We start from the raw sequence: 10627 nt of genomic DNA, 5'->3' as shown, positions 1-10627 counted from the left end.
TGATGCCTAAATAAACCAAGTATGACAAAGCCCCTTTTCCCATAAAACTCTCCCAGGGTCCAAGCATGACTCAGACCATCTCAGAGCTCCCCCAGCCCTCCATGTATTCACACGCATCCCACAGGCCAATCACAGTTACAACCTCCCACCATCCCCAAAAGCTCACTCATTAAAGCATGAAATCCAGTCTGAAATGTATGAATATCATCATCTCAAAAGTCCCAAATATAATCTCTGAATCAAGCATGGGTCATAATTTGGGTGGATCTATCCTGGGGTAAAATCCTCTCTGTCTGTGACACTAGAAGACAATTTGTCTCTTAAAATATAACTGCAGGGCAGGTATAGAATCAGAGTTACGGACTCTTGCATTCTAAAGAGATGAAATGGAGGGGTCAGGTAATGATAAATTCTGTGCACAGGAGGGTGTAGAGCACTTGTGCTCCAAGGGTCCCACACTGATGCTGGATAAAGGGGAAGGGACACAGTCTGTCCGCAGGGGCTTTGGGACAAAGGCGCCTGCGCACCACCAGGGGGAGCTCGGGACGCACTCAATTCACGTCCAGGGAGGAGTGGGCTGAGGGCTGCTCTCCTGTCAGGGTTTGGTCTCCAGGCTCCTCAAACCTCCTCCTGACGTTCACGCAGCAGAAAGTGTTTTCTAAACGTTCTGGAAACACAGAAGTGTCCTCCCTTTTTTAGGTATTAGGACATTATCGACTACATTCCCCATATGACACTACACATCTGTGTGACTACTTTCCAAATTGCAGCTGACGTCAATACTGTTTTATATTAGTATCAGGTGTGCAGCGTAGTGGTTAGACATTTATATAATTTATGAAGGAGCCCCCGTCTGACACTGTACAGTCTTCCCAATGCTGCTGACTGTGTCCCCCGTACTGTACTCTCCTACTTAGAATACACGGTCACCACGGTAATGAGCACAGTTCCCAAGGGCCAGGCACTGCGACGTCTTCCTCTCCTATAATCATGTAATGGCCATGAGTTTGGGACTGCAGTGACTTCTGTGTCATAGATGAATAACCAACCTTCAATAACAGCATTCCTCCTGATGTCGGGTGTTCCTAACTGACGTCACCAATTATTCTGTTGTATTAACTTGTTGACGCTATTTTCTGACTGTCCAGGCAGAGACTCTGTGGAAATGGGCCTTGTGGTCACTGAGAACCCTCAGCCTCTCCATCAGCTCCATGACTCTCTCTCTAACTTCTCAGGATCTCCAAGTCCCAGGGATAGAAAGCATCCTCTCAACACTTGCGTCTTCTTGGTCTCCTTGAAGGTCGGGAAGCCAGAGGTGCCCAGGGGTGAGGGCACCACCATCACGTGCACACCGAGTGCACTCTTACAGGATGTGCAGCCCGGGGCCCCTTTCCCAGGGGCACATGTGTCCCCAGACCCCAGGATCATCTCCCAGGAAGAAGAGCACACCCACCCCTCACTGCTGTCCAGCTGCCCGTATAGCTCAGCACGTGCAGCTCAGGAAGGCAAACACTGAGGTCTAGGACTGAGGTGATGGCAGGTGAGGGCAGGTGTCCCCCTCCTCAGTCTCCTGGTGGAGACTCAGTGGGCTGTTTGCACAGGGCAGGGACGTGGTGTGGGGATGCTGCAGGCTGGGGAGGACATACCATGCCGTTGTCAGAATTGACATTGACTTTGAAATACAATCAGGGATCTAACTTATAATAAAGACAATCTGGGGATTCTGGTGGATTGTCAGTCAGTCGGTGTGAGCAAGGAGAATTAAGGGGTTATTTTAGTTTTCTGCTTCGAGGAACATGCATGTGGACATTTCACTACATACAATGTGGCTGACAACATACACTTACATCTTCCCACTGCTATGTCCACACACCAGTAGATTTAGTATCATTCACTCAATTATATATTGATATTGGCACTTGTCCATATGTCATCAAAACAGAGGAGTTCCAAATATACCCTCGTGGATTCACTAAGAGTTAAACGTCTTCGTTCCCCACTGTGAAGTCACAGCCCCACACTACTGACAGGGTCCCTTTTCCCTGCCATGGTGGCTTTTTCCCTGCCTGCTAGTCTCCTGCATGAGAAGCTCACCTGAGCTGGGCATCACCACAAGTCCCTCAGATGGGACACTGAGAATGACCCAGCGAGAGGACAATGGGTGGGGCTGTTCCTACCCGTGCCCCTTGCTTCCAGGTCCAATAAAATGTCTATAGATTCAGGTAAGACCTGCATCCTCCTGATCTGTGCCATTTACTGTGGTGAAATATGCATCATTAAAGCTACTACAAGTAAACAAAGGGACAATTGGTAAGGAAAGACTTACTTACAGAAAGACAATAACATGCAAAATGTCACACTCATGACAATACATCTGCATGAACCCTGATTCTGTACATTCTTAGGTAAATACTACAATGCAGAAAATCACTCATGTTCTCATTACAGGAAAGAGGTTCTGGAACCTCACCTGACACGTCCATCCCTGCCCTGGAGTGGGATGAGGGAGCAGTGGGGTCCATGGGGAGGGTACTGGGGCTCCCTCTCAGCTGATATGTGCCCTTGGACACATCACACGGCTCCTCAGGCTGCCGTGTGTAGCTTCACCTCTGCAACATGCAGGTGGGATTGATACCTCGGTCACTTGCTCTGGGTGCTCACATACAAATGAAATGAGGTCATGGGTGCTGAGCACTCACTCCAGCACCATCACGTGTAAGAAATCGTGTTTTCCTGATCTCTCACGTGGCCACCAACCAACCAGGACACTCACGCCTGCATGAGGCCCCACCTTGTCTAGGTGACCAAGCCCGGAGCTCCCTATATGGAAGGAGGACATGCAAATAGGGGCCACTGTGCTGATGAAAACCAGCCCAGCCCTGACCCTGCAGCTGTGGGACAGGATCCCCAGCCCCGGGATCCCCAGGTGTCCCCATTCCGTGGTCAGGACTGAGCACAGACGACACACCATGGAGTTTGGACTCAGCTGGGTTTTCCTTGTGGCTGTTTTAAGAGGTAACTTATGGAGAACAGGGGACTCTGAGTATGTGAGAGAATATGAGTGAGATAAACAGTGGCTGTGTGACATTTCTGACCAGGATGTCTCTGTGTTTGCAGGTGTCCAGTGTGAGGTGCAGCTGGTGGAGTCTGGGGGAGGCTTGGTGCAGCCTGGGGGGTCTCTGCGCCTCTCCTGTGCAGCCTCTGGATTCACCTTCAGTAGCTACTGGATGCACTGGGTCCGCCAGGCTCCAGGGAAGGGACTAGAGTGGGTCTCAGCCATTAGTAATGGTGGTGGTAGCACATACTACGCCGACTCCGTGAAGGGCCGATTCACCATCTCCAGAGACGACGCCAAGAACACGCTGTATCTGCAAATGACCAGCCTGAGAGCCGACGACACGGCCGTGTATTACTGTGCGAGGGACACAGTGAGGGGAAGTCAGTGTGAGCCCAGACACAAACCTCCCTGCAGGGGACACTCAGGACACCAGGGGGCGCTCAGGACACCAGGGGACACTCAGGACACCAGGGGGCGCTCAGGTCCAGGAGGCTGTGCTCAGACCTCCTGGGACACTTGTGACGTTTCAACTCAGGAAGGAGCCTGAGGGCAGGTGTAACAGGGAAGGAGGGGACGTGGGGAGGGAGTGTCCTGTCACCACGTAGAGTCAGCTTAATTTAATTAAAAATATGTACCACTAGAGACCCCCCACTGTATCTATTCTAAACAATGACATGGTGTGGTAAGTATTCAAACACAATAGACATTTACACGTGGCACACATTTACGTAGGGACATATTTTTTGCTTCATCTCTTAAATTGGGTCTGTATTGTGCACAAGAGTCACATGCAGTTGTCACTGAAGTAAATTTGCACAATGTAGGTCCCTGTCTTGATAGTCTCAGGAATCTTCAGCTAAAATAATAATAGTAATAATAATAATAGTAATAATAATAATAATAATAAATTCCACATGTTTATTTGTATAATATTAGGAACAGTAACTTTTGGTATAGAAAATTAATCTGTATTGGAATTTAAATCTCCAATATTGTTTTCCCAAAGAACCTGAGAACATATACCACATTTTGCCGTGTAGAGTGTGCAGTTTTTTGCCCAAATGTGTGAGGGAAAAATAAGCATGAGCATTATACATGGGAGGTACTAATTCCATATCTATATAAATGTTTTTGGGCCAGCCCGGTGGCTCAGGCGGTTGGAGCTCCGTGCTCCTAATGCCGAAGGCCGACAGTTCGATTCCCAGCTGGTGTGCTGAGCCTGTACAGCTAAGATTGTGACCAACAGCTCTCCCTGGAACTGAGCTGCCGTGAGCAGCTGTGAGCAGCCTACCGATGACTGGTGACCGAAAGCCTCAGGGAGGAGCACATGGCTCTTAATACCAGCACAGGCCACGGAGCTGTGTCCCACACAACTAGACTGAGAAACAACGGCTTGAACTGGAGGGAGGGAGGACGATGAAGAAGGGAGGGTAAATGTTTTTGATTCTTTTATTTATGCTTGTGAATTAATTGTGTAACACTAGAAATCAATAAAGCTATCCATATGGAAAACAATACGCTGGAAGACAATAATCAATTTTGTTGAACTTATGACAAACTTGCAACGACGAAGAGTTCCTGGCCTTCTATGATGCATAAATATCACAAATTTGCTGCCAATACATAAATTTTTTGTACCTTATATCTGTTCTGTGTTTTGTAATTATTTGTTATGTAAAATTTCTTGTACCATAATGTGTTTTAAAAATGCTGAAATTCCTCTGTAATACAAAATCAAGTACCTGTAGGTAAACAAAGAAAACTGTGAATTCAAAAATTAAAACAAAAGATATTTCCCTGAGAGTTTGGACCAAAAACATGAATGCACATTATACACAGCAAAATATGGTCTATCCCTCTTAGTTCAGCAGCTTTCAGGAATGCAATTTCCCAGGCTTAGTCCCCAACCCTATGTAGAGTCTCGTGTCCTCAGGAGAAAAGAGAAGAAAGAGGAAAGCCTAAGTGTCTGTGGATGAAGCAGCTGGTGCCTCATTTGATGTTTTTCCATCTTATGTGGCCATTGAGGATCAGGACCCGGACTTCCTAAGAGACACTTAATACATAACTTTATTTTATGCAATGTTGTTATCGTCATACACACATACACACACACACATACACACACACACAAGCACACACAGATGTATTTAATGTATGTGTTATTAGAAGATACATTCTTATAAGAAAAATGCAGAAGCACAGTATTTCATTTTCTTTTCCTAAGCGAATTCCTAATGCTGTTTATCTTTATTTAACATCACTATTTTACCTCCATTTTACTTTGTATTTATCACTCACTTACATATGTGTTCCCTTTCATGAAAGTACCACATATTTTTGTATAATTACGAATACCAAGCTTTCTCACTCAGCTTGGGCTTCCAGGAAAAGGTACCAAAGGCCACGTGGCTTAAACGACAGTAATTGATTTTGACTGTTGTGGAGGCTGGAAAGTTCAAAACCAAGGGCCCGGCTGATTTAGGTCCTGGTGAAAGGTCTGACCTGGCTCGCAGTTGACCACGTTCCTACTGAGTCCTTACGTGCCTGAAATGGTGGAGGGAGGTCTCTCTCCTCCTCTTCGTACAATGCTCCAAACCTCTTGGAGTTCTACCTCCACATTCTGACCTCGTGTGACCTTACTTGTCTCCTCAAAGCTCTATTTTACACACCATCATTGAGCAGTAAGACTCCAACATACAAATTTGGGAGGCACCCAGTTCAATCCATAACATCCCACCTCTGGTCCCCCCAAATTCATGCCTTCCTCACATATAAAAGAGTCTGACATTACCCCAACAGCCCTAAAGCCTGACTCATTTCAGCATCAGCTCTAAGGCTAAGGTCCAAAGTCTCACCTAAGTATAGTCTCACGAGATATTGGTGACCTTGAGGTGTGATTCATCCTGAGGCAAAATTCCTCTCCAGCTGTGAACCTATGAATCCAGACAACTTATGTGCTTCCTGAATGTGAAGGTGGGTCAGGCATAGGGGAGACATTTCCATTCTGAAAGGGATGAATAGGAAAGAAGGAAGGAGTGATGGATCCCCATCTGCTCTGTAACCTGCCAGGAAAATTCCATGGGACATGAAGTTTGGAGAACTGTCCTCTTTGGCTGGATGGCCCCCATTCTGTATGGAACAGGGTGATGGTCCCACTTACCAACCCCACTCAGGTGATCTCTCACTTTCTGGAGCCACTAGGGCAGTCTCACCACGGCTGTGCTGGCAGGGGTCACGCGTCGCAGGCTCTGCCGAGGGGTGGGGGGTCCCACCCAAAGGCTTTTGCTGCTGGTCGTGTCGCCTGTTCAAACCAAGGAGATGGTTAAAGTCTTTGAAACCAAGCAGTCAGCCCTGATGACCTCTAAATCCTCTTTAAGGTCTTCGTTCCTTCTTTTTATCCAGTAATGCATATCCACAGCCAATTTGAACTATGATCCTGTTCTTTAGATTCCAAGAAGTCTGACGGCATTCCTTCCTTCTGCCCCACCTTCTCGTCCCTGTGTATTATTAAATGATAGTGTATCTGCTGGTATGGCCTCATCTCTACTCCCGGCTTATGCTGAGACACCTGATTAAACCAGTGAGGCATACCCATGATTTTATTTGTCAAAGGGTTTTTCAGCAACACCTTTCATGCCCTCTTCACAATCAGCTTTCTAGCTTATTGTGGAAATATGGATACGCTGACAGTTTTTCAAATCTCCAAATTCAGATTAGCATTCGATTAATACTGCGATGCTCAGTCCATCTGTCTGCCCTCACATTTTAGGGGAAACAGCCAGGAGGAGCCAAGCCTCTCCAACACTTGGCTTAGAAATCTCCTCAGCTGAACATCCAGTTCCACTGCTCACAAGGTCTACCTTCCACATGACACAGGAAACCAGTTCAGCCAAGCTCTTCGACACTTTATAACAAGGATCACCGTTCCTCAGGGACTCATAACATGCTCCTCATTTCCATCTGAGCCTCAGCAGAGTGGCTTCTTAGGTCCACGTTTCAACCTCCACTGTGTTCACGAAGATCTATGTACCAAAACCAACGTCTGGGTGGCTTAAACAACAGAAATCTATTTTCTCACATTCTGAGGGCTCAGAAGGCCAAGGTCAAGTTGCCAGATGAATCGATTACCAGTGGGAACTCATCCTGATGGGCAGACAGCTGACGTCTCACTGTAATCTCATGTGGTGAAGAGAGAGGGACATCTCTCTTTCTCTCCCTCTTCTTATAAGGCCACCAATGCTACTGAATGACCTCATTTAAACATAATTAATGACCTCATTTAACCATCAGTACTTCCCACAAGCCCTTCTCCCAGTACAGGCCACTGGGTCTTAGGGCTTCAATATGTGACTGGTGGGGGAGAGAATTCACTCCCTCACAAGCTCCCCAGTTATAAATACCTGTGAAGCAGGTTTCATGACCAGAGGGAATAAGTCACATTCCTGATCATCCTGACTCAGCCACAGGATTCAGAAGGCAGAGCTAATGAGACATCCTCACACTTAGATCAGAGCCTCTCAGATGGGATTTGGGGCCCCGTGTCCAGTGCATCCTGGAAGCCAAGGGCACCTCCATCTCCCCACCCTGCTCTGCACCCTCCTGGGAAACAGCATTCTCACCGCTTGGCTTGTGTTGAAGGAGTGGGAGCTCCTCTTTCTCGTGTGAGGCTGCAGGGGCACCTCCTGGGTCCAGCCAGGGGCACGGATGCCCTTCCAAGTGTGACATCACCTGAGGCTTAACAGGTTCCTGGCCTGTTGTACATTCCATTTTCCAGCTTCCTGGGAAGGAGTTGTAGTTCCTTAGACATTCAGGGATGTTATGTTCACTTATGTCTGTCCAGGTGCCTCTTACTCTTAGTGAGGTGAGATTCCCACCTCTAGTAACAGGTCAAAGATGACCTGTGAAGGTCCATCTGCTTTCTGCACCAATGCTTAAGATCTTTGAAATCATCACTCCCTTTCTTAGAAGAGAACCTGTAAAAATGAAGATCAATCATGTGTCCTGAACCCAGCACAGAACTAAAATTGCAAGAACAGCCTCCACTGTGATAACTGGAAACACAGGCACATCGAGAGTGCAGGTGATTCTGCTCACCTGGGGCAGAAGTTGCTGGAGGCTCAGCTGGTAGGAGCACTTCCAGGTGAGTATTCTGAGTGGATGGAGCACACGCGTGGGCTCCTGTGGGGGAGGGGTCCTGGGGCCACTCCACACTTCTGGGGGCTTTCCCTCCAGACACATCCAGGTTCTCCAGGGAGGATGCATGTGGGTCCCCTCATGTCCCTGACAGGGGGAGGGGAGGACGAACACTGAGAAATCCACCCAGAACTTCCCTCAGGCAGACCCTCCAGGGGAAGGACTTTTCCTGAACCTTATTTTGAGTGGTGGGGGGGAATTCTTACCTATGACAGACCTAGAGAAGGGGAACAGTTACCAGGGTAACAGAGTCAGGAAGAGACTATGGGTGCTGCAGGGGGGAAGGGAGGGGTCACAGGGAAGTGAGCTGACCTGGGAGAGCCCTTGAGGAGGTCACAGCCAGACCCAGGGGACCACCTCACTGGTGTTTAATCCTAAGGATACAGAACGTCACACACACACGAGCAGTCTCACCTGAGTCAGCTGACAACGGTGCTGCCTCCTCCTCCTCCAAATTCTCAGGTGTCTCCCCTCCCGCAGACATGGGTTCTCCAAAGGACGCTCACTGCAGGTGCCGTGAGTGGGCAATAGTGTGATTGGACATCATATCTGACAATCTGAGGGACAAGACTGTCCCATCTCATGGGTCCTCTGCACGTATTCCATTGTCTGAGGAATAGTAGAGCCAGGATGTAGGTTCTTCCCAAGTCTGTGTGTTTGACACATTTCCTGGGGTTCTATTGACAAGAGAAGAGAAATCACACACAGATGCCTAGGGTCAGATTGGGGGACTGCCCATGTAGTTGGTACGGGGGACAAGGACAATTTGGGGTTCATTACTGCTAAAATCATCCACTCTGTGTGTGTCTAATTTATTCTCGAGCAGAGGTAGTGTGGTCTGTGATACAACGCAAGGATTCTCAGATGTCACCTTCAATCAGAGGAAGTCAAAGGAAGTAAGAGGCCCCCAAAGCCCCCTGAGTTTCTGGACTCAGGAGTGTCAGTGCATCTGGCAGCCCCAGGAAAGGTCTCCCTGGGGTTTTATGAAACCTTTGTTTAAGGTCTCTTTGCAGTGTCATTGGGGTTTAGTGAGGCCAATTGACTATTTCCACAGATGATGTCAAAGCTTATGGTGTCACTGAGGGAGCACTGTGAGGTCAGGCACAGACATGTAACACTGGACTAGAGACTCTAGATGTCACGCCCTGTGAGCCCAGACAGGACCCTCCCCTGCAGGGCACAGGCTGGGCTGCAGGGGGCGCTCACACCCAACCAGCAGGGGCTGCAGCCCCCGGAGCAGGTGGGGAGGGAGTGTAGGAGGGGCTTCCTCTGAGGGCCTGGGGCTTCCTTCCTCTTTATAAAAACATGTGAAACAACATTTCGGCAAGGACTCCTGAAGTGTCTGTAAAACTCCTATTCTACTAGGAGAATTTACCAAACACAATGTGCAATAAAATCAAATTTCAAATGGGTTTTCCATGACTTCAAGGTGTCTTACACCAACAATATGAATGACAAGGATGGTTTTACTAACTTGAAATTTTAAGAACTGGGGACACACACTAACCCGGATTGAGACATTCAGATCAAAGCCCAGAACAGGCTCAGGTAGTCTCCGTGTCGTTCAAAGGGGATTCTCAGTGAGGAGCACGTCCTGGGGGCTCGTTCCTCGGTAGGAGGGGTCTATCTGCACAGATTCAGGGACCTGGCAGGGGACACATATCCTCCATCAGGGATTAGGACTTGGACCCTCAGACGCCCACTGATCATGGTCCTGTGTCATCGAGCTTCTCTCAGTTGGGCCAAGTCTTCAGCTATGAAACACTCTGCTCATGAATATGCAAATGAGCTGAGGTGGGCGGGGTTAAATACGCACATGTCTGGGCCCTGAGAGCATCGCCCCACAGCCACACGCTCCCCGACTGACGTCCTGACAGCACAGCCCTCACCATGGACTGGAGATGGACAGTCCTCTTCCTGGTGGCAGTGGCGACAGGTAAGGGGCTCCCCAGTCCCTGGCTGATGAGGGGACCTGGGCCAGTCACGGGGGATCCACCCACTCCTGTCTCCTCCCACAGGTGTCCACTTTGAGGTCCAGCTGGTGCAGCCTGGGGCTGAGGTGAGGAAGCCTGGGGCCTCCGTGAAGGTGTCCTGCAAGGCTTCCGGATACACCTTCACCAGCTACTGGATGCAATGGGTGCGACAGGCCCCAGGACAAGGGCTTGAGTGGATGGGATGGATCTACCCTGGCAGTGGTGGCACAAGCTACGCACAGAAGTTCCAGGGCAGAGTCACCATCACCGCAGACACGTCCACCAGCACAGCCTACATGGAGCTGAGCAGTCTGAGACCTGAGGACACGGCCGTGTATTACTGTGCGAGGGACACAGTGAGACGACCGACATCCTGAGAGTGTCAGAAACCCTGAGGAGAGGG

General features: G+C 48.8%; 2 gene segments (V, D, J or C); both read left to right on the top strand.

The window, feature by feature from the left end:
• The first annotated feature begins 2908 nt into the window (after nucleotides 1-2908).
• On the top strand, nucleotides 2909-3605 carry LOC117020027 (immunoglobulin heavy variable 3-23-like). The segment is given in 2 exon segments: nucleotides 2909-3015; nucleotides 3118-3605. Coding segments are annotated over 2 exon segments (534 nt in total).
• A 6486-nt stretch (nucleotides 3606-10091) lies between these two features.
• Nucleotides 10092-10601, top strand: LOC117020026 (immunoglobulin heavy variable 1-3-like). The segment is given in 2 exon segments: nucleotides 10092-10187; nucleotides 10270-10601. Coding segments are annotated over 2 exon segments (378 nt in total).
• The last annotated feature ends 26 nt before the right edge of the window (nucleotides 10602-10627 follow it).

Source organism: Rhinolophus ferrumequinum, unplaced genomic scaffold (assembly GCF_004115265.2).
Source record: "Rhinolophus ferrumequinum isolate MPI-CBG mRhiFer1 unplaced genomic scaffold, mRhiFer1_v1.p scaffold_56_arrow_ctg1, whole genome shotgun sequence".
Classification (NCBI taxonomy): domain Eukaryota; kingdom Metazoa; phylum Chordata; class Mammalia; order Chiroptera; family Rhinolophidae; genus Rhinolophus; species Rhinolophus ferrumequinum.
Note: the sequence above shows the minus strand (reverse complement) of the source record. Positions and strands in the feature narration are given on the sequence as shown.